This window comes from Pinus tabuliformis, chromosome 2_2, assembly GCF_031772625.1.
Source record: "Pinus tabuliformis cultivar Carrire ecotype Pingquan chromosome 2_2, CPIR1, whole genome shotgun sequence".
In the NCBI taxonomy this organism is placed as follows: Eukaryota; Viridiplantae; Streptophyta; class Pinopsida; order Pinales; family Pinaceae; genus Pinus; species Pinus tabuliformis.
Genome location: NC_142300.1, coordinates 538148383 through 538174947, shown reverse-complemented (window position 1 = coordinate 538174947; position 26565 = coordinate 538148383). Strand labels below are relative to the sequence as shown.

The following is a 26565-nucleotide window of genomic DNA, read 5'->3' as shown; positions in this document are numbered from 1 at the left end:
TTAGAATTTATAAGAGTTGTACCATGTTGTCAAACTATTAAATGAAGAAGAATAATATTATTTATGGTATCTGTTGAGAATATATTTTACTTTTAAATTATGAAGATGCATTGGGGTGTTCAACAAAGTGACCTCGGTTATATTTTTTAACATCTAGTTGAACTATGGGTATTTGTTAATATCCCATGAACACATGTGCAATGTTACATGTTCACAAAGTAAACCACCATGTACTAAATATATGCATATTTTTATAAGTCCCATGTACTATGACATAGGTTAATATAGTGAACCCCCATAAATTAGATATATGTATCTTTCCATAAGCTTTCTTCTTGTTGGATAACAATATTAGCTTGGTTCAACCTAGAAAATGATATGAATTGAATAAGTTGTTGAACCATAGTGAATGAACCATTTAAAAGGTTCATGCTTAGCACATATCTTCCCCTATGAAGAGATAAATGCTCAACCTCTCCCTTTATCATGCATAAACACACATGGATCATTTTTTGAATTAGTGTCATAAACTGCCACCCCAACCCTATTGAAAAATTTCATGTGGGGATGTAGCCTCTAACACAACATTTTTTTATAAATTCTTATGATAATTGATTTCTAAGGAACATACATGATTTTACTAAACATACAAATTGATCATAAATATTTTAAAAGGAACATTCTAAAATATGTTAACTATAAATGATTGTCCTATTAAATGTCACTCGTGGTGAAACCCTTGCACTCCCATGAAATTATATGGGTGTGAGAAGTTAAGGAAGTAGCTATTAATTGGATGTGTGTGAGAAAGAAAGTGAGGATTTATACAATGTGTCAATAGGGATAATAAGTATTAATTTCCACGTAATTGAAGAACAATGTTACCGAACCTAGACAAATCATAGGCTACTTAGACAGTGATAAAGCTAGATTATAATTACTTTAAAATAATAAGTCACTTTATGTTAAGATATAGGTCATAACAGTAATTTGGTAAGGTGAATGATCGATAAATAGATAAAATATCCTTAGATAGGTAGCAAAGGTGTCCATAGATTAACCCCTATGGTGACATGAGCTTCAAAACAAAGGGATTTTTCACCAAGACAAATTGTGAACTAGGAGAGGTCTACAAATTAACAAAAACATTGGCTCACCTAAAAGGAGGCTAGTTTGGGAGAAAAACTTGTAGAAGTATGGAAGTAATATATAGGTGCTTTGGTCCCAAGGGGTATCTCAATTGATGATGGAATTAATGTGAAATCTGTGAAAACTAAGAGATACAATGTTCAACCGCCCCCCGATTGTGACCCTTTTTACTAAGAGGAGAAAAAGGCATAGACATATAGAAATTTACTAGTAGTTGCGTGTCAGGTAGGTTGTTGGGTTCCTCTAGGATATGAAAAAAATAAAACAAAAAACAAAAAATATACAGATGCTTTGAAATATAATAATTCCAAAATATGGGAAGATTATGACTTATTGTTATGATCTTCCATATATGTGACCAAATTAGGATACATATCCCTCATTGACAAAGTCATCGGCAAACAACTAGTTTCATGGAGAAGTGAAGGTTCCTCCAGAAGAAAAATAAATAAATAAATAAATAAAATCATTGAGTTAGTCATAAAAAACAAGGTATCGAGCTAGGAATGTAATGCTCTTATTTTGATCCCTAGATTAATAGTGTTTGTTTGTCCATGGGAATTTAGTGGGGAGAGTTTAACATATTATATTTCCTTACAAAATTCAAACTACATTCTCCCATTCATCCTATTTTTATGGTAATGGAAAGTATCAAGATATATTTCACCCTATTTTTACAGGAATACCAATTATTTCGATATTTTCTTCCTTGTGGTAATTATTTTCATTCTATTATATTTTTTAATTAAGCTAAAATTGTTGGAATTTATTTTTTTCCAGCAAAATTCAAACTACATTCTCCCATTCTCCCTATCTTTATGGTGATGGCAAGTATCAAGATATATTTCACCCTATTTTTATGGGAATTTACCAATTATTTGGATTTGTTTCTTCTGGTGGAACTTATTTTCACTCTATTATATTTTTCTATTAACTGAAAATTGTTGGAATTTTTTTTTCCAATAAAATGTATCCCGCACTTCATCGAATGTAGGATCATGAGTTTATAGGAATTGGGGGTTTATATTAAAGCCATTCCATCACTCTTTAAACGAGTAATGTAATGGAGAGATTAGCATTTTAATTCTTCTGTATATATTTGATATCTAGTGAACATAATTATTCGACTATTTGCATTTTAATTTTGTAAGCATTCACCCACATTGGTGTTCTTTAAATGTTCAAATGAAGAAACTATTGACATAAAAAAATGAAAATGATTATTAAAACTTTACTTTTTATTTTATTTTTTTACCTAGATAAGCTATTATAAAATTTTCTTATTGTAATTCCAGAGACTATCAATAAATCTCTATATAAATAGTAGATGATGCATCATCTTTTTCTATTTTTATATGTCTAGATTGAAAAGTTGTTTCATCTACTAAATCATTTAACCCTCCATATATATGAAATATTATATTCTATAAACTTAAAATACTAGGGTTGTAAGATAGAGCTAATTGTAGATGCCACTACATTTGCCATCAAAACCATCAAAATTGTTTAGGAATTGATAAAATAAAATTTCGGCAAAGATTGTTGTGAGAGTTCACAAATTCCTTTAACATAGACACTCCAGGACATTCAATGGGCTTGATCCACCGTGTATCATGAAAGGATGATTGTTCTCATAACTATAGCAATCTCCCATTTCTAATTTAATTAGCTATAAATGATTGCGGTGAGGGTGGTGGAGGTATATTCCAATGTAGATATAAAAACTACTAACTTGGAATGTCCCCATTTTGCTTACCATAGAATGTTTAAAAAGGTTACAAAATATCTAGCTTCCACATGTTGAGATTCACGTTAACTCATTTGAATGCTTCTTTAAAGGTTTAAATCACCTTCAGAAATAATAATCTCTAAATTCCTTTGAGTTTACATCTGCCTTTGTGTTTTGCTTCAATGTAACAGTTTTATATGTTCTGTTAAAAGCTTAATCATGTTTAAGATATATAATATAAATGTCAGACCTTAAAAATTTATGCACAATAGATTGTCGATATATTTTTCCTCACCCCTTATAAATATTCTATTGCTTACATGCTATAGACTTTTGGTAAAATTTTGTGTATAGAATTAAAAAATATAATCAACAAACATATATAGATAAATGAATAATAATTGAAATTTTTTTATAAAACATTGATACTGAATTTGTGCATGGAATAAAAAAATATAATTACTTATTTAGATGAAAGAGAAACTAAGTTTGTGCATGGAATATATATATATATATATATATATATAATTTACTCATGGAAACAAAGTGGGGGTCCTTCCCTTCCTTCTATTTGAAAAGGTAGATTGACTATGCTTTTCGGAACAATTTAGATAAATCCCTGTAGAATCCAACGTCAGGTTTTCTCACCTACAATTATATAAATATGTCAAATTCATATATATATATATATATACATATACATATACATATACATATACATATACATATACATATACATATCTATATCTATATCTATATCTATATATATATATATATATATATATATATATATATATATATATATATATATATATATAACATTGTAGTCCAATGTTATAATGTTTTTAAATGGATTTTGAATCAAGATTATAGTAATGCTCCATTTCATTTTATTGCATTGTATTTGGAAAAAAAAAAAAAAAAATCTATATATTGCTCATAGTAATAATATTAGTGATTTTATTATTATTATTATTATTATTATTATTATTATTATTATTATTATTATCATCATCATCTACACTACTTTGAGCAAAGAAGCAAGTGTTTCACTAATTTCTCATTTATAATTAATAATTTTAAAAATTTGAAAACACCTAGTAGGGTAAGTTTTCTTTCTTAAGGTATCAATTAAACAATCTTAATTTTTTTAGTGATTTTATATATATATATATATATATAACATCGTCTTCTAAATTGACTTGTCTAATTTTCTTTGTATTATATCAATATTTAAAAAATGTATTTGCACATACTTATTTAATTATTTTTATAATTAAAAAGACAAGTGATATAAAAATAAATTTAAAAAGTACTAATAATATAATTTATATTTTTATTATATTACAATATTTAAATTTAAAAAATAAAAATAATATAATTTATATTTTTATTAGATTACAATATTTTATACACACACATATATATCTTTTGAGCCATATATATACTTAAAACAATGTAGTCCAATGCTAGAATGTTTTTAAATGGGTTTCGATACAAAATTATAGTAATTTTCAATTTCATTTTATTGCATTGTATTTGGAAGAAAAAAAAAAAAAAAAAAACTTTATTGCTCATAGTAATAATATTAGTGATTTATTTTATTAATTTTGGTATTATTATTATTATTATTATCACCTACACTACTTTGAGAAAAGAAGCAAATATTTCACCAATTTTTTCATTTAAAATTAATAATTTTATAAATTTGAAAACATCTAATAGGGTAAGTTTTCTTTTTTAAGATATCAATTAAACAATCTCAATTTTTTTTAGTTATTTTCCATCTTTTTTTAAATATTTTATATTCAAATATGTTTCAATATCATTTTCTAAATTGACTTGTCTATTTTATTTGTATTATATCATTATTTAAAAAATGTATTTGCCCATACTTATTTAATTATTTTTATAATTAAAAAGACAAGCGATATAAAAATAAAATTTAAAAAATACTAATAATATAATTTATATTTTTATTAGATTACTACCTATATATATATATATATATATATATATTTTACTGAAAGTGAAAAAGATACCAAAAATGTCAATTATATATATATATAATATTTTACTGAAAGTGAAAAAGATACCAAAAATGTCAATTATATATATATATATATATATATACACACACACACAAATTACAGAATTTAAGATATTATTAGTTTTACAAAAATATTTATATCTATGTATATTTTTCTCTAATCAAAATTTCCATAACACTTGTAACTCAAATTCATACAAATATATAATGCTTAAAGAATGATGGATGTAGAGATACATTGAAATTATTTCATTATGATAGGAAAAAAAATTAGTGTAAGTTGTAATGTTTATATTTTTTATTTTTCAATTTTTACCTAAATACACTAAGTATTATTATAATGATATTTGTATTTAACTCAAAATATTATTTTGAAATTTTAACCATATTCTTTATATAACTGAATACAAAATAGAATATAAATAAAAATATATAAAATATAAGTAATACTTTATATAATCTTTCCTATATAAATATTTCTATTTCAATTTTAATAATAATTTTTATAACTATATAATAGATTTTTTATTATCAATTTATTTTCATTTATGTTTTAAAGTAAATACTCTATGCATAATAGTGCTCTATATATCGGCGTAGATATTAAAAAATAATAAATGTTTCTTATTATTTACTTATAATAAAAAATTGTCAAGTTTTATGTGATCCTCCAAGGTTGACTTGTGGCTTGAGGATTCATGACCCAAGGGCATCCTAAATCGTCAAAATCAACCAAGGATCGCACCCAACCTTGGCCACACCAACCTTTAACAAACTTGATTTTTTAGCATGTCTCCCCCCTAGCATAGGGCACAACCACCCCCATGAGGCTTGATCCTGGGTCGCCACGCTAATGAGGGCCATCCTCAACAGGTTATGTTAGTGAGACTTAACTATGATTTATTTATTGATTATTATAAATAATAATAAATATTTTTAATATTATTTATTAAGAATTATTTTTATAGATGTATTTGTTTAGAATAGGGTTTTTAAAGTTTTAATTTAATTTCAATAGTTACTAGGTGGAACAATTTGACCTACACTAATTTTTAGTATTAGTCGCAATAAGGGTTTTAGATTTATCTCAAAAAAATAACTGATAACCAACCTAATTTCCCCCAAATGCCACCAAACCAACCCTATTACAATTCACCAAAGTGGAGAAAATACTCCTAAAAATGAGCAAGCCCAAAACTTGAAACAGGTGTGTATGGAAATAATGTCACATAGATTAATAGTCTTTTTAACTTTTCCGAGATGTTGCATTGATCTTACCTAGTGCAAAAATATAACTTGTGAAGGTGTTGAATACTTTGAACATAACATCACTAACTAGCCACCAAAACACTATGCTGAGAAGTAACACTATTTGCATTGACTTTACAATGTTTTACAATTTAGTGAAAAAAAGGCCGATATTTAAAATAAAAATTAAAAATTCAATAAAAGATTTGCCAAAAAATATTATATGACTAAAAACATAGCCCATAAATTCTTAAACGTACCATGAGGATTTTCCCATTTATTATACATATAATTTCAGGGGGGGTCTTAAAATTTTCCTTGAATATATTAATATTAGGGTTTATAGTATTATTCTTAGGGTTTATAATATTGGGCTTTATAATTTTAGGTTTTATAATATTTTTTTAATATAAGAGTTTAATATTGTGACGTTGAATGGTATAAAACTATATCACATTTTAGGGTTTACAATATTGGGTTTATAATTTTAACGCCCATCTGTTGTATGTAACACTTTGTTGCTATCATGTTGGACCCAATCTAAGACTAAGTTGTAACAGGAAAGATAGGTCTGAGGTGTAACAATGAAAGTAAATAATTTAGTATTAAATAAATAAAGGTGAATCAATCACTTGGAAAATGAGACACCAAGAGATGAGATTCTTGTTAAAATCCCATTGGTGAATGTGAATGGATAATTCTTTCATGATAAGACTTATAGATCAAATTCTAGATATGCTTAATCGATGAGAGATAAATATCCGTTAGACTACTTAGCTGGAGAAAGATGCTAAGTTTAAGAAAAACATAAAATCCTTGCAGGAGAGAAAGGAAAGCTTTTATGGGAAAAGCCTCACGGGAGAGAAAGACGACACTTTATGGAAAAAACCTAGGCAAATGGGTAAAAATATCCACCTAAAAGTGGGACACCACTAAAGGAAACCATATCATGCAAGAGGGTATTAAATATCCATTGAAGAGATCAAAAGGAGTAATTTGATCCATGGCAAGAACTCCAGGCTCAGGGGTGAACTCGAGGAAGTCAGTTCTAGGTTGGGCGATGGTGCTCGATTTTCCAAGTGACATTCTTTCAGTTACTTTGGTGTGATTCAGTTGCATGGGATGTAATGTATGTTTTCTCCTCACTCTTTATATTGTCTAATCTCTCAGCATAGGTGTATAATTTCATGTGTTAACTTCTTTATGAGAATGATTGAATACTTATGGATGTGACCACTTTTGAATATAATTTAAATCAAAGTGTAAAATTTAGTGATGGGAGCATAATAGGTGTCATACACAAATAAGAAGTTTCAATGAAGGGTTCAGTTATAAATTGCTATAAGAAAAACATTCCAGAATCCATAAAGGTTGAAATTAAATCTTAAAATGATTTATTGGAGGAGGACATTGAAGCAATATATTTATACATATATATACATATATATATATATATCTATATATATATATATATATATATATATATATATATATATATATATAGATAGATAGATAGATAGATAGATATATTATTGACTACTTGAAATCAAAGGTAATTTTGAACTACAGATGTTTGAAATTATGGATTTTGAGAAAGCTAAAGGTTGATATTTTAATGAGCAGTGAAATCTTCTTGATTGCTTGTCAAGCATGTAACTATTTTTTTCCCAATTGCATAAAGGGATCAATTAAAAACAAAGTAGTCCAGCAGATCACTAGATATTTAATTAGAAGGGAATAACTAACCCTAGTCGTTGTGTCATGAAGGCTCCAAGTTCAATGATCTTTATGGTTTTCATTCTTCATATGGCATCGCTATGCTCAAAGAAAATATGTGACTTGCTTTATGGGTTGTAATTATGTCTTTAAGGTTTGGAATGGTATAGCTGGTGGATCATGTTATATATGCTACGCATTATGCATCGTGGGTTGAGTTCCATCCACTATGGCTTGTTTTATCTATGATACATATTATCCATTGTGTTTCATATTGCATAAGATATATGTCGGTAATACTATCAACTATGATTGTAGGACTACGATCATGATATATTGCAATATTAACTGCAGGGTAGTTATGGAAACGTAAGCATTGTTTGGTTATGTTTTCCTCGACGCAAATATTAGGACTTAATCTTGAAAAGAGCGGAACTAATCTCACTTTCCCTAGGATGGATGGAGTAATTCATCCAAGAGGATTCATGAAGAAAAGGTCAGCTATTAAGGGTAGTAGTATTTTACCTCTTGATCTTGAAATTGGCTCCATCTACTCATTGTGAGAAAACAACAAATTTCTTTATTAAGGCAGGTCACTACTTAGAATTCTCCTTATTGGTACTTCATGGTAGAAGGGAGGATGGGTTCCATAAAAATTTCTTTAATTCTCGAGAATTAAGAGTGTGAGTCACTGGCTAATTACAAGTCACAAGTAGAATGTAAGTAGTGATAGAATGCGCTACAAAGGAAATTGATTCAATTTTGACATTCGCCTTAAGCTTTCTTTTTCAGTCTTCATGCTCAGTCTTCCTTTACTTAATTTATCTGTTGTGCATAAGTATTGGTTGGTGGTAAGGCACTTGAAATGGAGACAAAGCCTCGACAAAGCTTGATCGATTTTCCTTGTAGGTTTCAATTCATTTTATACTTCCACCAATTTTATTTTAAGAGATTTTGTTTCAAGTGATTATGTATTGTCACCAATCCTCATTCACCTATAATAAATTGAGTGAATGACTCTGAGCGGTAAGCCTTACCAAAACCTAGCACCATTGAGCTTAGAGGCATGCTCAATTAGGAAAACCTTAGGAAGCAAGTGTTTTTAGTAGATTTAAAACCTAACAGCACCTTCCTAATTGGAATTGATTGAGAAAAGAACTTAAGGACTGTTGTTTCCTTTTGATCCACAAGCTCAAATTCTAGTTTCATTTCATGTCGACTATTGTTCGATCCACAACATCATTCTTTTGCATGCTTATCCATTGATCTGGAGGATTATCAAGATACGCATCGAAGCAGACCCAGTTAAGAAACAACTCATGGCTACGGAATCTTCTAGGGATGCATCTAATGGATAACTCTTATTTGTATCCTTACTTTATTATCGATTGGTAGTTCTTGGTATATATCCACATGGTCATGATGTGGGCATAGCGCTTCTTTTGGGATGTTTCTGGGTAATTTCATTATTGAGCAGAACTCAATTGCAATAAGTATTCATCAATGTTCCAGGGAGGTTTATGTGTCATGGTGGATCCTTAATGCTACCAAGGAGATTTTACTCACCTGGTGATACATTTTTTTAAAGTTAACGAAGTCAAGTTTTGTGTTGATGAGAAACAAGCATAATGGTTTTCCCCTGCTTATAAACTATGAATTATGTTATTTATACAATTCCATGCATTGTGATTTTTCTGCAATCAACTTCGCCACAAGACATGGTAGGCATGTATAACAAAATAAAATTTCTTGGCGTGGAAATAATGGTGGGAGTTCTCAAATAGGATATCCAATCACTCGCAAGCAGTACATACGCTGCAACCCAATGGTTCAACACCAACATTTAGCCACACTATCCCACAATGAAAATCACATACATCTTGGTAGGCAATGGTATTCTACACAATGATCTCGCTATTAGTCTATTACTCTTACCTACCATGCAAAACTTTTATGTCGCCATTCAAGGAGCTCGTTTGGACAACTAAATTAAGGTGTCTACAACACATAATATGAATTTCCTTAGCACGTCTTACCCTGCCTCTGTTGGTGCTACGACGACCCTTGGGTGTGGTGTCAGGGATGTCGAACTGTGTGGTTAGCTTTCAATAACATTCCATAATAGATAATAAGGACATGGAGCTTTGACCTCAAGCCCACCAAGTTGTATTGAGAATATTTTCCCTATGGATAGTTAAACCTACAAAGGCTCGAGAAACTGTGATAATGTATGCGTAGAAAGGCCATCATAACTCATATCCTGGGTTGGGAAAACATTCATAAGGTTCTTAGAGGCCTCAGTTGATGAGAAAGAGCGCAGTACTAAAAAGGGGGATAGTTTTCGACAAAAATATGCCCATTGAACCTAGTAAGACTCTATTAGAGGTTATTCATGTGCAGGTTGGTGGTAATTTAGTTACATGTTTTATTATAAATACTATGATGTATTCATTTTATTCTCTCCGCAATAAATAACAATACAGGTCAAAGCATTCATAGCTTGATGAATATATGTATGCCACAATTGATATTGGTAGTTTTAGGTGCATACTCATTCAATTATTGTATTTTCACATATCTCGTTTTGCACACATTAATGTGTGCGAAACATTAAAACATGTAGAAATTGAGTGACATATATACCACGGGTTGTTGCAATACTTAATTACAATTTCTTTGATGGAAATGATATTGCTTTTAGATTATTCTTCATTATTATTTTAAGAAGACATTGCGTACAAATGAGAATAAATGACGGATGTACAAAATGTGTATAAAAGAACTCCATAAACGAGTGAGTATAGTTATATGAGCTATTTTATTTTTACGCATAAATCATCTCATAAGTATATGAGTACTTTCTCCTTGGAGTTAATAATTTACATTACGCTTGAAGGATGTATGTTTATCCTTCATGTTGCATACGATGAGTGGATATCGTCCCAAACTCATGATGTTATTACATGCATGTGCTTACATATATGTATGGCTCATTTGTGTGGTTATAATGAGCTGCATTTGTATACTTACATTCATGGATGGCTCAAAATTATCACTAATTACCATGATTTAAAAACTAAATATACTCGAACTCGACGGTTATAGTCAAGTGTGGTGAATGAACAAATTGGATTTAATCCTTGCACTTTAACTTAAATTTCTCAAGTCTAAGTATGGCATTTCATACACCATGGTGGATAGCTATAGTAGCATTTTGGAGAGGAAAAAACTAGAAATTTTATACGGGAATAAATAATTCTACAATATTGTTATATAACATAAAACCTTGCAGTGTTGTGATGCAAAGAAATAACAAACAATTAACATGTTGATTATTTTTAATAAGTAGCAATGGTTAACCATTAATTGGTTACTTTTTTATTGTGCCTACTTATTGAGTGATGTGAAGATTGAATTTGTTTATATGTTGTGGAAGTTTCTCCAAAACTTAAGCTATTGTTGAATGCTCTTGTGAGGGCACAAAGACTCTATACCATGATTTAAAATTGGTTCGAGATACTTAAACATGATAGACCTACTTTTAGATGTTCATAGTAGAGCAGGAGGAATGAACAAATTTGTAATAATTATAAAGTATGGTTATTGCAGTGAAAGTTTGGATGATGGGTATTTGCAGTGGGGTCACCATGGTTTATAAATATAAATGTAAGTGTTGAAAGGACTAATAGTGGATAAGGAAAGTTGAATACTATTTTTTAATGCGTGCCAATAGGTCTCTTCTGCCTTGCTATCATCATATTACTTTACTCATATTAAAATTAAATTATGACTTGTATGATTTTTAAGCAAGGACATAACTTAGTAAAATAAAAATTAATGTCGGCAAGGATAGTACAATCAATGACATAACTTAATGGAATAAATTTTATGCTTATAGAGATCCTAAGAAAGGATGAAAAATGAAGGGAAGAAATGTTGAACTATTATGAGGTAAGTGACAAACAAAAAATAGATAAAATAGACAAGTGCCTTTCCATAGATTATGGTCAACACTAGGAAATATTAAAATAAAAGTATATAGATGGAATCTATATAATTAATAGGAAATAAGTTCATGAGATTCTATCAAAACTATTTGAAACTGATGGCTAACTAATGGGTTTCCAACCTAGAACAGATTCTGAAGTTTTTATGTACATGAAATTCCCATGAAATATCATTAATTTCATGAAATACATGTCTTTGTATGTGATCTAAGACTATGGATTTTTTAAAATTTTCTTTCAATTTAATATTTTGTGCATCTACATGTAATGATGTAGTTCATTTTGATGTGGTTGTGGCCACTGGTTAAACTGTTAACTCACCCTTATGGGGAAAACACTTCAAATATACACTACTTAAAGAAACTAAACCTTAGCAGATCATTATTTAGACATTTAGTAGAAACATGCATAATTAATTAGACATGCATAGTTTGGAACCTACATGTTTCTTCTAAGTAAAGCAATTTCTCAATAATTGTAGCTAAGAGGCATCTAGATTGAACTAGGGTCAAATTTGTGAAGTATATGCACACATGAATACAACTCACTATATACATGTTGAAGAAGACATTATACATTAATAATTTTATTACCTTCATAAGTAGGTCAGAGGTACTGGCACCCAAAATTACATCTAGTGTAAATACATAATAGGAGTGTAAAGTAAGCTCCTAGTGCTTCTTGATTAATAGTGGTAAGACAATAATAAATACAAGTTCAAGGGCACATTCTCAAGTTCACTCAAATTCCAGTATGTAAATTATTGCAACTAAAAGTTTACAATTTTGATGTGCATATCCATCCAGATATGGATGGGGTTCTATTAATATCACACAAATAGGAACCTTTCAAATCTACAGCAAGAAGAAGATGCTTCTAATAGAATGATTGTAGATCTTACAAGTGTACTTCTTGTGGGAAGTGATAAGATAAAAATTATCTGTATGCTTCTACTATATATATAAACAAAGTATACATTAAGTCCACACTAGACTAACTATCATAGTCAATAGTCTGTTTTATGATTAAGAAAAGGTCATATTCCGATGTTAGTAAAATCTTGTCTAAGGGATAGATTCAATCCCAAAACCTCAAAGTTATTGGGATTGTAAAATTGTATTATGAATAAGTACATATATGTTATCATTTTGCTGAAAATTTCCTACAACCACAAGATACATGAGGAGGATTAGCTAAATAAAAGAACTTAAATACTTTGACATAAAAAATTCCATTTATGCATTGGTTGCAGAAATTGAACAGGTCCATGAATTCCTTATTCTCCAATCAAAAAACCGAGCATGGTTTGACTGGACTTGCCCAAAGGTAGTGTGAATAAATAAAGGAAATTTTGACAATTATATGATGTTATGATAATAATACTAATGTTGTTGAAACATGTGGATCATGTATATGTCGTGCATATGAGGATATGGACATTGAGTATTGTGTACGTGTTGTACAGGTAGTACTGTGTACCTCTGGTACAGATGGTACTGGTGTGAACGTAGGTATTGCATTATTGTGGATGACATGGGTAGTTGTATGTGTGTAATGCACACTATTGGTGTGATGTACATATGGATGAAGAGAATGCACTAGGTGATTGCTTGGTGGGGCAACCGACCTAGAATGCGTATAGAGGTAAGACAAAGGCAGAAACTAAGGATTGATTAAAGGATAAGTATCGGTATTTTGTTTCAGTTCTAGTATACATGTGATTTATGATTCTAATCTATAATGATTGCATGTGATGTATGATTGGGGTTATGATGGTTAAATATGGTTTATGATGTTGATGGTTATGTTTTGAACTAACCATATGTGATATTTTATACATATTAATCAGTCAAATGTGCTATTTTGACTTGTTGTGACTAATGCAAGGAAACTGCATGAAACAAGTGTTCGGCAAGAACATAAATGCATTGAAAGAGCATGCATTTCTTCCTATTATTTAAATACAATGAAAATGAGGAATAATAGTTAACAAAATGAGGAATCATAGTTAATGGCGGGCAACATTAACCCATAGTTACTCATATGGTAGTATTGTTATATCAAGTTATTATACTAACTGTGGTAACAAAATTGACTTTTTTTTGCATCTGAAGTGTCTCACAAAATTGATTGAAACAAATGTTACAACTAGCAATGGAAGGATATTTAATGGTAGAACTCCTTTGTAACCTATATATCGAAAGATCTGATTCAGGTGGCAAGGCCATGGGAACCTGTAAATTCATAAACAACTACCTGTGAACAAGGAAATAAATTGTAAGATGCAATACTACACCAAGAATGGTGTAAATTTAAGGGGGGTATGAAACACCCCTCTGTTATATGTAACACTCTGTTGTTATCATGTCACACCCAAGATAAGACTAAGTCATAACATAAAAGCTAGGTCTGAGGGGTAACAGTGAAAGTAAATAATTTAGTATTAAATAAATAAAGGTAAATTAATCACTTGGAAAATGAGACACCAAGAAATGAGATTCTTGCCAAAATACCATTGGTGAATGGAAATGGTTAATTCTTTCGTGATAAGACTTCTAGGTCAAATTCTAGATAAGCTTAATGGATGGGAGATAAATATCCATTAAGTTACTTAGCTAGAGAAAGATTTTAAGTTTAAGAAAAAAATAAAAGCTTTGCGAGAGAGAAAGGCAAGATTTTATGGGAAAAGCCTCGCGGGAGAGAAGGGTGAGATTTTTTGGAAAAAACCTAAGAAAATAGATAAAAATATCCACCTAAAAGCGGGACGCCACTAAAGGAAACCATATCATGAAAGAGAGAATTAAATACCCATTGAAGAGATCAACAAGAGGGAGTTGATCCATGGTAAGAACTCTCAGCTTGGGGGTGAACTGGAGAAAGTCAATTCTAGGTTGGGTGGCAATGCTTGATTTTTCAAGTGACATTCTTTCAGTTACTTTGGTCTGATTCAATTGCATGGGATGTATTGTATGTTTTCTCCTCACTCTTTATGTTGTCAAATATCTCATCATATGTTATAGTTGCATGATTTAACTTGTTTATGAGAGTGATTGAAGGCTTATGCATGTGACCACTTTTGAATATAAATTAAATAAAAGTGTAAACTTTAGTGATGGGAACATAATATGTGTTTATTAATATTGGGTCAAGGAGCTATGTGGCTAATGTTAATATTGGATCAAAGAGGTATGTGACAATAATATTAGGTTTAATATTAGGGTTTATAATATTGAGTTTTATAATGCTAGAGTTTATAATATTTGTTTTAATAATAAGGTTTAATATTATGACATTAGAATGGTACAAAAATCTATCCAACATCGCATTGTAACAAACATTTTCATATTGCAACAATTGATTTGAAAATCATTGTCGCAATGATACATTATGCTGCAATTTATTTTGCGCTGTATTACGACCTTACAAAATTGAGTTTTAATATTAGGGTTTGTAATATTGGGTTTATAATCTTAATCCTATGGTATATTATTAATATTATTGTTTAATATATTGAACTTAGGGTTTATAATCTAATGGTTTATTATTATTATTAGCATTTATAATACTAATTGTAGAGTTTATAACGTTAATATTATGGTTTATAATATTAATATTAATGGTTATAATGCTAGGATTTGATATATTAATCTTAGGGTTTAATATATTAATCTTATGGTTTATAATATTAACGTTATGATTTATAATATTTGATTTAGTATTAGGTTTTAATATTGTGACGTTGGAATGGTGCAAAGATGTATCGAATATCGCACTATGACAAACATTCTCTGAATGCTACAATCAATTTGACAATCATTGTCACAATATTATATTACAATGCAATTTATTTGAAAGCACATTGCATCATTAGAAAATTGGGGTTTAATATTAATATTTAACATTAATATTAATCCAAGGTAGTAAGCATCTCTTTCACATTAATCACATTAATATTACTTGGTCAACGTTTCGAACCAACTATTGTGGTTCATCCTCATGACAAAGGTGAAAAAATCCATAAATCCTAATGAATAAACTGCAAGGATGCGTCGAAGTCCAGAATTAGCTATTAAAAACTAGCCGTTAAGAATTAGTGATGTAATTAATAAAATAATATATATTAATTTTTAAATTCTAATTAAAGACTAAATTAGTCGTTAATTATTTATATAAATATGAGATTATTTATTAATAATAATAAGTTATTATATATATTTTTTATTATAATAACCAAATATTAAATTATTTATTAATAATATTAAATTATTATATATGTTATTTATTATAATAACCAATTTTATTTTTAAAAAGACTAGACTCGAATAAAACAAAAACATATTAGTATTAAAAAATACAAATTAACCCTCTTTCTATTTCATAAATAAATAAAATTAATATAATATTTATTAATTGTTTATACATATATGAAATTATTCAATGATGATAATACTATTATTATTTTATATAAAAGAAATTATAATCACATATTATAAATAAAATTATTATTATTGAATAATTTAATATATATGTATAACACTTGTGACTCAAATTCATACAAACATATAAATCTTAAAGAATAATGGATGTAGAGATACATTCAAATTATTTCAATATGATAGAAAAAATAAATAATGTAAGATATAATGCTTATATTTACTACTCTTACATTTTTACCTAAATACACTAAGTATTATTATAATGGTATTTGTATTTAACTTAAAATATTATTTTGAAATTTTAACCATATTTTTTATATAATGGAATATAAAATAGAATATAAATAAAACATATAAAATATAAGTAATACTTTATATAATTAATAATAATAAAATTTATTATATAGTTATAACAATTATTATTAAAGCTTAGTTAAAAATATTTATATAGGAAAGATTATTTATTTTAATTTATGTTTTCAAGTAAATATTATATACATCATAGCATTCTATCTATTGTTGTAAATATTAAAAAAATAATAAATGTTTCTTATTATTTATTTACAAATTTTTTGTTTGTTTGTCAAGTTTTTTGTGCTCCTCCAGGCTTGACCTATGGCTTGAGGAGTCATGACTCATGGGCACTAAGCCATGAGAGTCACCTGAGGATCACACCCGACCTTGGCCACACTAGCCCTTAACTGACCTAATTTTTTAGCATGTCTCCTCCCCCTAGCACAGGACACAACCAACCTCTGTGAGGTTTGATCCTAGATCACCTCCCCATCCTCAACAAGTTGTCTGAGTGAGATTTAAGTACTATTTATTTATTATTATTTAAATAATAAAAAAAATATTTTTAATATTAATTATTAGTTATTATCTTTATAGATGTTTTTTTAAGCATAGAGTTTTTAGAATTTTAATTTAATTTCAATAGTTATTTGGTGGAACAATTTGACCTACAGTAATTTTTAGTATTAGTCGCGATAAGGGTTAGATATTTATCTCAAAAAATAACTCCTAACCAACCTAATTTCCCCCCAAATTCCACCAAACCAACCCTATTACAACTCACAAGTGGAGAAAATGCTCCTAAAAATGAGCAAGCCCAAAACTTGAAACGCGTGCATATGGAAATAATGTCACATAGATTAATGGTCCTTTGAACTTTTCCAAGATGTTGCATTGATTCACCCAGTGCGAAAATATAACATGCGAAAGGTGTTGAATACTTTGAACATAGCATCACTAAGTTAGCCACCAAAACACTATGTTGAGAAGTAATAATATTTGCATTGTCTTTACAATGTTTTATAATTTAATGAAAAAAATGCCAATATTTAACAAGAAAAATACATTTCAATAAAAGATTCACCAAAATATATATATATATATATATAAATATTATATGATTGAAAAAATAGCCTTAGATTTTTATATGTACCGTGAGGATTTTCCCATTTATTATTGATCTGAAATGGGGACCTAAAGGCTTCTTGTAAACCTACAAGAACCTCTCCCACTCCAAAGCTTAAACAATTTCCAATATCTATGCTTATGATTGATAATTTGCGGAATTAAAAGAACTAGAAATAGGTGTATGCTTTGTTTGCCTTTAACTATTAAGTGCTTTAAGTTGATTTTCTTAAACTGATATAAAAACGTATAACAGTAAATAATGCAAATAATAACCAACACACATAACAGCAATATAATTAGGAGTTCACCCAACTCTCGTGGGCTACATCTCCGTGAGCTCTTGTCAACTCGACTAGGTTCTTTGGGATTATGGCTTGAATTATTTTACAAGCCTTTGACTCAACTCCATAGGTTTACAACTGAACCAATGGGCTTAGAATGCCATATTACCCCTGGCTATCCTTTACCTGTAGACAAATCTAGGGTTCTCTAGACTAATTCTTTCAGTCAGTGCTCTGACTCCCTTGGAATTCTGCATTGTCTCTGGAATTCCTTCTTCTGTCTTCTACACAACAAACACCAGCAACAACTTTATCATTCGGTCTCTTTGTTGTCTAATACTTCATTGAAGCATTTAGGTGTTGCCTCCAACCTCTGGTGGCTTTGCTTTGTTAAGCACTCTGGCTCTGCCTCCCAACCTCTGGTGGCTATCCTCCCTTAAGAGCATCTCTGGGTTCATTTTGTTTTATAACATGTTCTGTTACCACAAACGCTTAAAGCGTGAGCCGACTGTTCATTAAAAGAATCAGTTTACAAATGAAAGGAACGGCAGGTATGGGTAACCCAACCATTCGGCCTTCCTCTGACATAAATCCTAAAACAGAACCCAATAATGGAATATGCGGGAAAACTTCATCGAAACCCAACCATGAACCTAAAGCCGGAACTCAAATGAAATTCAACCACATCTATAATCCTTTCAGGTCTGCACATATCACAAGTTGCATGTCCTATTATGCTACTCCTCTGATCGTTGATCTCTTACCTATCACTTATCACATATCAGCCCATCTCTTTAATCGGCAAGTCGCATGTGCATTGGCCCTTTTTATTTGTTGCGATCCGATCACCGATCACATCAGCATTTCACCGTCGCATTGCCCAACAGCCCACGGTCTTAACAACATCCCATAGCTAGCTCCGATGTGATATACATCACCGATTACCAATCGTCGATCCCGCTTTATCGCAATTGCAAATTGGCTCACCCGAGTTCTGATATCGCATGAAGGCCTTCCTCCAATGTGATATGTCATAGATCGCAAATCGAGGAGCCTTCAGCCTTTACCTTAAGTCCTCCATTTGGAACCTTTCCAATGCAATATTTCCTTAAGGAACACATATTTTCCCTTAAGTCCCATTTAATAAGAAATGCCTCCTTTCCTAAGGACATTGGGCAATTTTCTTTTTACAATAACTCCTTCATCCGGAGTCCGTTTTGGTCCATTCAAATTGCATTAGATTCAGAATGAAGAGATCTATGCAATGAGACTATTTCCAAGAGTATCCTTTGACTTTCATTTTTGAGCATTAAAAATTCATCAAGGATCATTTTCTGATCACACCTCCCCATTGGAAATCTTTTGGACCCCAAAATACTGATATAATAATCTAAAGAGTACATGAGAGTAACAACACCCTCTTCTTTCAGCCTCCATACACTTGCCTTGCATAGCTAGTGCCTCTAAGCAAAAACTCGAAGATAGTCAACACTTTCCTTCCTGGATGTGCTTGTCATTCAGTTAAAAACTATCTTCCTCCTTAACTTCATGCAAAACTCCTGCTGAGAAGGTTACATAAGGTATTTTGAACCTCTCCTCCTTGATCATTGATCCAAGGTGGCTCAAACAAATGTGAAGTTACATATTCTTCACAAAATTTTACATATGTACCTGTTTGACATGCTGTCAACAACAACAGAATTACAGACAACAACTGGATGGCCTAAACTCTTCAACAAAAGAAATATATTTTCACATCTTGTGAATTACCTCCATGTCTTTACATCTGGTTACAAATGATTGACTAGTTAACAAGCCAACAAAACAGGTCTTTACAAGCAATTGACCCTTCAAGTCAAGCATGCACAAAAGATCTTAAGGATTATTTCAAAAGATGAAACACTTCATCAATCTCTCCTTTTTACAATCTTAGAAACCAAATCGAATTTTCCCAAGTCAATTTTACATTACATGCATGTTTAAAAATAAAGCAATCAACTCTTCAATTTAATTACACATACATGTTCAAAATACCAGGAAATCATCAACATCCCTATGTGTATGCATATCATGCTTACGCATGTATTTCATCCTTCAACTTTCTCTTAAGTACACTGTACTTTCAAAGCTTAAATGAATATAATGTTTGCAACAATAAAGTGAGTCTACATACTCAACCTTTCTAGTCACCTTATCGATAAAACCCGTCAACTTTCATCTTGTTAGCGAAGAAATGCAAATAGATGTGATACATTTATGTTCACATCAAAAGATATGCAACTTTAATTGCATAAGAACTCTAAACATTTCTTACCAATCCATTTCAAAGGTCCTTCCTTTGTCTGCACATCAACAGCAACATGTGAATCATCTTAAAACACATCATTTATGGAAACTTTCTTTCCATTCCTGCCATTCTCTCTTTCCACCTTCTTCAAGTTTCGTGGAAGCATTGTTGGATTCAAAGTCCAACACTTTGCAGCAATGTGTCCTTTCTTATGGCAATAAGTGCAACGCATGTTCATCTTCTTGACAGCATATTTTTCCCTGTTCAATGGACCTTTGGCTTCTTGCCTCTTTTCCTTCAAAAGTTTCCTGTATGTGGCCATTCTCTTCCAACATCTAGAAACATTATGGTTATCCAAACCACAAAAGGAACATGCAATTCTTTTCCCATGCTTATATGGAAATTTACCATGCTTTACACAATCAAAAGGAATATGATTAGAACCAGATTTATACCTTTCTCTTTCACCTTTATTACCTTCATGAGGAGGTGAGTCAAATGAAGAAGTAGCTCCCTTTGGATCACCATCAATCTCTTCAATAGTTTCTGAGTTTCCACAACTCTCTGGTTCAAGTGCATGCTTATGAACATCTTCATCCTGCAATGTATGTTTCGAACTATTGCATTCCCCAAGAATACAATATCTACACTCCTGAGGTAGAAAACCTGACATGAAACTCCTTTTAGGAACTGTTTCAGTTGACTTCATGGCTACTTTGGAACTTTCTACATAAGATTGTCCATAGCCAAGACCAAAATACTTAGGCCTGTCCTCAACCATTATTGGCTCAACAATACCCTGTGCATGTTTGCCCAATCCTTTTCCTTCATAGCCCATTTGTGACATCAACTTGGACCATATGCCTCTTGTATGTTTTTCAAAAGAACCAACATAAACATTCTTAGAAGAATTTGAAGACAAACAAGAATTGTTTACCTCTTCTTCAAGCTGATACTTGACCAAGGCTTCTTTGGCAACAAGGAGCCGTGTCTCCAACTCATGCATCCTTTTTAGGTTCATATTTGCAATATGAAGTTGCCTCTCCATTTCCTGCAATTTGTCAGAAAGAAACTGTTTCTCTTCCTTCATGGAATTCAACTGCTCTCTAAGTATGATGCTCTTCCTTCCATCCTCATACATTTCTCTCACCATATCCATCATGGTGAATAAGTCTTACTTCATGTCTTCATTAAAGAATATTTTGATGAAGGAGGATTTTGAACTCACTGGTAGAAGTTGTCATTATAAAAATGAACAAAAGAATCTTCAACAAAATTTGGAATATATTGACAAATTTTTGAATTAAATGACTTCAGAGTAAAACTCTTATTCAAGCAACCTTTTGCAACAAACCTCTTGTGCTTCAAGGATTGCTTTGATGTCCTTTGGGATAAGAAGAATGCCTTCAGCCCTACTTCCTTCTTGTCCTCTCCTAGAATTAACTATCAATATCTTTCCCTTTGCCTCTACAAACTCACACAACAGTCAATTTACAAACAATCAAACAACTAAATTCTTTCTACTGTTTGAACACCTTTCAAGTTAAACAAGCATATAGATTTCTCTATCAATCAAGCATTCTGATTTGATACCACTTGCATCATGATACAACCTACTTCATGATACAACCTTCTCTGGTATAACTTACTCTAATATAACCAACTCTGATACCACCTTCTTTGAAGGTGGGGTTAATCAACTTGATGCTATGATACCACCTGATCTAAAATGGGGACCTAAAGGCCTCTTGTAAACCTACAGTAATCTCTCCCACTCCAAAGCTTAAACAATTTCCAAGATCTATGCTTATGATTGATCATTTGCGTAATTAAAAGAACTGGAAATAGGTGTATGCTTTGTTTGCCTTTAACTGTTAAGTGCTTTAAGTTGATTTGCTTAAACTGATATAAAAATTTATAACAACAAATAATGCAAATAACAACCAACACAAATAACAGCAATATAATTAGGAGTTCACCCAACTCTCATGGGCTACATCTCCATGAGGTCTTGTCAACTCAACTAGGCTCTTTGGAATTAAGGCTTGAATTCTTTTACAATTCTTTGACTCAACTCAATAGGTTTACAACTAAACCAATGGGATTAGAATGCCATATTACCCCTGGCGATCCTTTAGTTGCAGATAGATCTAGGGTTCTTTGGACTAATTCTTTTAGTCAGTGCTCTGAGCTTCTCGAGCTTCTGGCTTCGCTGACTTCGTTAGAATTCTGCACTGTCTCTGGAATTCCTTCTTCTATCTTCTGCACAACAGACACCAACAACAACTTGATCCTTTAGTCGCTCTGTTGTTTGATACTTCACTGAAGCATTTAGGCACTGCCTCCAACCTCTGGTGGCTTCGCTCTATTAAACGCTTTAGCTCTGCCTCCAAACCTCTGGTGGATATCCTCCCTTAAGAGCATCTTTGGGTTCATTGTGTTTTATAACACGTTCTGTAACCACAAACGCTTAAAGCGTGAACCTTCTGTTCATTAAAAGAATCATTTTACAAATGAAAGGAACAGCGGGTGCAGGTAACCCAACCGTTCGACCTTCCTCCGGCATAAATCCCGAAACAGAACCCAATAATGAAATACACAGGAAAACTTCACGGAAACCCAACCATGAGCCTAAAGCCGAAACTCAAATGAAATTCAGCCGCATCTATAATCCTTTAGGGTCTGCACATATCGCAAGTCACATGTCCTGCTGCATTTCTCCTCTGATCGCCGATCTCCAATCTATCGCTTATCTCATACTGGCCCATCGCTTTAATCATCAAGTTGCATGTGCATTGACCCTTTTTATTTGTTGCAATCCGATTGCCTATCACTGACCGCATCGGCATTTCACAATCGCATTGCCCAATGGCCAAGGGTCTGAACAACATCCCATAGCTAGCTCCAATGTGATATACATCGTCAATCGCCAATCGCCGATCCCGCTTTATCACAATCGCAAATTGGCTCGCCCAGGTTCTAATATCACATGAAGGCCTTCCTTCAATGCGATATGTTAGAGATCGCAAATCAGGGCGTCTTCAACCTTTAGTTTAAGTCCTCCCTTTGGAACCTTTCTAATGTGATATTTCCTTAAGGAACACATATTTTCCTTTAATTCCCATTTAATAAGAAATGCCTTCTTTTCTAAGGACATTGGGCAATTTTCTTTTTACAATAACTCCTTCATCCGGAGTCCATTTTGGTCCATTCAAATTACATTAGATTTAGAATGAAGAGATCTATGCAATGAGACTATTTCCAAGAGTATCTTTGACTTTCATTTTTGAGCATTAAAAAGTCATCAAGGATCATTTTCTGATCAATTATAAATCTAATTTTAGGGGGTTCTTAAATTTTTCCCTGAATATATTAATATTAGGGTTTATAGTATTCGGTTTTACAATTTTAGATATTATACTATTTATTTTAAAATATAAGAGTTTAATATTGTGACATTGAATGGTACAAAATATATCGCATTTTAGGGTTTATAATTTTAGGGTTTACAATATTGGGTTTATAATATTAGGTTTAATATTAGGGTTTATAATATTGGGTTTTATAATGCTAGAGTTTATAATATTTATTTTAATATTAAGGTTTAATATTATGATGTTAGAATGGTACAAAAATCTATCCAACGTCGCATTGTAACAAACATTTTCATTAGACACAGACCTACTTCTCCTCAGCGGCCTCCAACGACTGAGTATCAACTTCTTCTGGACTAGAGAGATCGCGTACCTCCCTACAGCAAGCAATTCGCTGCTACTCTCAGCGGCCTCCTGTTGCTGAGGCTTGAGAAAATGGATCCACCAAAGAATGAAGATCATCATTTAGTCCACCATCATGAATCAGAATAAACAGCCAAAGCATTTGCCTCCCTCATTTCGGCAATGGGACCGGCTAAGAACAGACTAGCAGTCTCAAAGTTTGTTAAAAGAATGGAAGAAATGCCAGAGATATCTCTTCCTCCGACGCTCCCACAAAAAGCAGCTCTTTCCCTGGCAGAACGAGGATTAGTCGGGTAGTTCATGGGGCTATGACCATCACCGAGGACTATCCAAAAATGGGTAGAAAGAAACTGGTTGACTTCAATAAATGGGAAGATCTCGATTAGGTTTTGTGGCAGAGGATATTATACCTTTCACTTCGAGACCAAGGAGAATCGAGACTTGATTTCCAGGAATGGTCCGTATTTCATGGATACGAGGGGGCTATATCTGAACAGATGGACCCTAGACTTTGATCCAAAAATGGATGTTCCAAGCACTGTACTTGTCTCGGTTAGATTGTTGCACCTCCCTCTCCATTGCTGGGGAAACGACTCAGTTAAAGCCATAGGAAATGCAATGGGGAAGTACATCGATCGATGTGAGCCAAAGGAAAATATGCATGCATGCGCCTGAATATGTGTCGAAGTGGATCTAGGGAGAGGACTCCCAGAAGCTATCAAAATCAAAGTGGACCAATGGACGCACATACAGTAGCTGGACTATAAGTAGATTCCCTTCAAATGCAAGGTATGTCATGAATACAGTCCTTTTGCAAATAGATGTACAAAAGAAAAGAAAATTAAAGTGAAAAAATGGAGGATCTGGAAAATCTACAATTTTTTGTAGATTGGCCTTGCCCAGTGGTGGTACTTTGAAATTTCAGATCTGTTCGGTGGCAGCAGATCAGATTTTCTTGGTGGTGGTGCATTGGAGTTCCTGATCTACTCGATGGCAGCAGATTGGATTTGCCTGGTGGTGGCGCATTGGAGTTCCTGATCTACTCAGTGGTAGCAGATCGGATTTGCCTGGTGGTGGTGCATTGGAGTTCCTGATCTACTCGGTGGCAGCAGATCGGACTTGCCCGATGGTGGTGCATTGGAGTTCTGGATCTATTTGGTGGCAGCAGATTGGACTTGCCAAGTGGTGGCTCATTGAAGATACAATTTTTTTCAGCAAAACAGAGGTTCGGATCTGGTATGTGGTGATTTGTTTTTTTTAGTGTGTCCTTAAAGTGTACAGTTGGATGGACTTATTCATCAAAGGATCAGAAATTTTTTATCAATCCAATGTGAATAACAGTATAGAATCATATCTCCACGAGTCTGGCAAACTCGATGGATCGAATTTCTCCAACTGGAAATTCAAGATGCAGACTTTACTTGAAAGTGAAAATGCGTGGTCGATCGTTACAGGAAATGAGCTTAGATCAGGATCAGCCACACAAAAACAAGATTGGGATAAAAGGGAGACAAAAGCAAAGGTCATATTGAAGATGTCCATTAAGGACAATGTTATCCCACATATTAGAGACTGTAAATCGGCCACTAACATTTGGACGATGATCAGAAACCTATACCAAACGCAGAATACAAACCGTGTCTTGTCACTCAAAGGCAAGCTGTTTGCATTGAAGATGGAGGAGAATGAGTCTGCTGCTGGATTCATTGCTAGAGTCAAAGACCTGAAGGACAGATTGGGAGATATCGGAGAGAAATTTTCTGATTCAAATCTGGTCATGATCACGTTGAACGGAATGACTGATGAATACCAGACGTTTATCACAAGGATGTCAGCAAGGGAGAAAGCCCCTTCATTTGAAGAGCTGACAAGGATTCTGATACAGGAAGAAGAGCGATGACAAAATTTGAAATCACAGAGAAATGACCTTGCTCTGATGGCAAAAAGGAGACAGTATAGAGGGAAGCAGCATCAGCAACCGCAGCAGCAGCAGCAGAAAGGAGCCAACACATTTCAGAAGAGACCATTTAAAGGTATGTCTGCTAATAATTTTCCCAGCAAAAAATGTTTTTACTGTGGAAAACCTGGACATCAGATTAAAGATTGTTATAAGAGGCAGGCAGACGAAGGAAGAAACAAACAGAGAAAACATAAGGGTTACTTTGTTAAGGAAGAAGAGGATCATAGCCACGAACTTCGACTATTTATAGTCGATTGTGCCCTTTCAGCTTCAAAGGGAGATGAGGACGACATATGGTATGTTGACTCGGGTGCATCCTCACATATGACTGGTAAGAAGGATTGGTTTGAATTTCTTGAAGAAACTTCATGTGGGTCGAAAATCTATTTAGGAGATTATAGTGGACATGAGATCAAAGGATATGGTGACATTCCTGTAAAATTACCTAGCAGTGACATTAGACACCTTAAAAATGTATTGTATGTTCCAGGAATTAAGAAAAATTTGGTCTCTGTCTCAATGATTACTGATCAGGACATGCAA

At 32.1% G+C, this 26565-nt stretch overlaps 2 protein-coding genes across 2 annotated transcripts in view; both read left to right on the top strand.

Annotated features, from left to right (window-relative positions):
* LOC149193731 (uncharacterized) overlaps window positions 1-25100 on the top strand; it is a 233037-nt gene extending 207937 nt beyond the window's left edge. The window contains exon 6 of the mRNA XM_089407420.1: window positions 24951-25100. Coding sequence (XP_089263546.1) covers window positions 24951-25100 — 150 coding nt within the window. The remainder of the gene's footprint in view (window positions 1-24950) is intronic.
* Window positions 25101-25470: 370 nt separating this feature from the next.
* LOC149193730 (uncharacterized) lies at window positions 25471-25962 on the top strand. The gene has a single exon (XM_089407419.1). It carries the CDS (start codon window positions 25471-25473, stop codon window positions 25960-25962), a length of 492 nt encoding a protein of 163 aa, XP_089263545.1.
* Window positions 25963-26565: the final 603 nt, after the last annotated feature.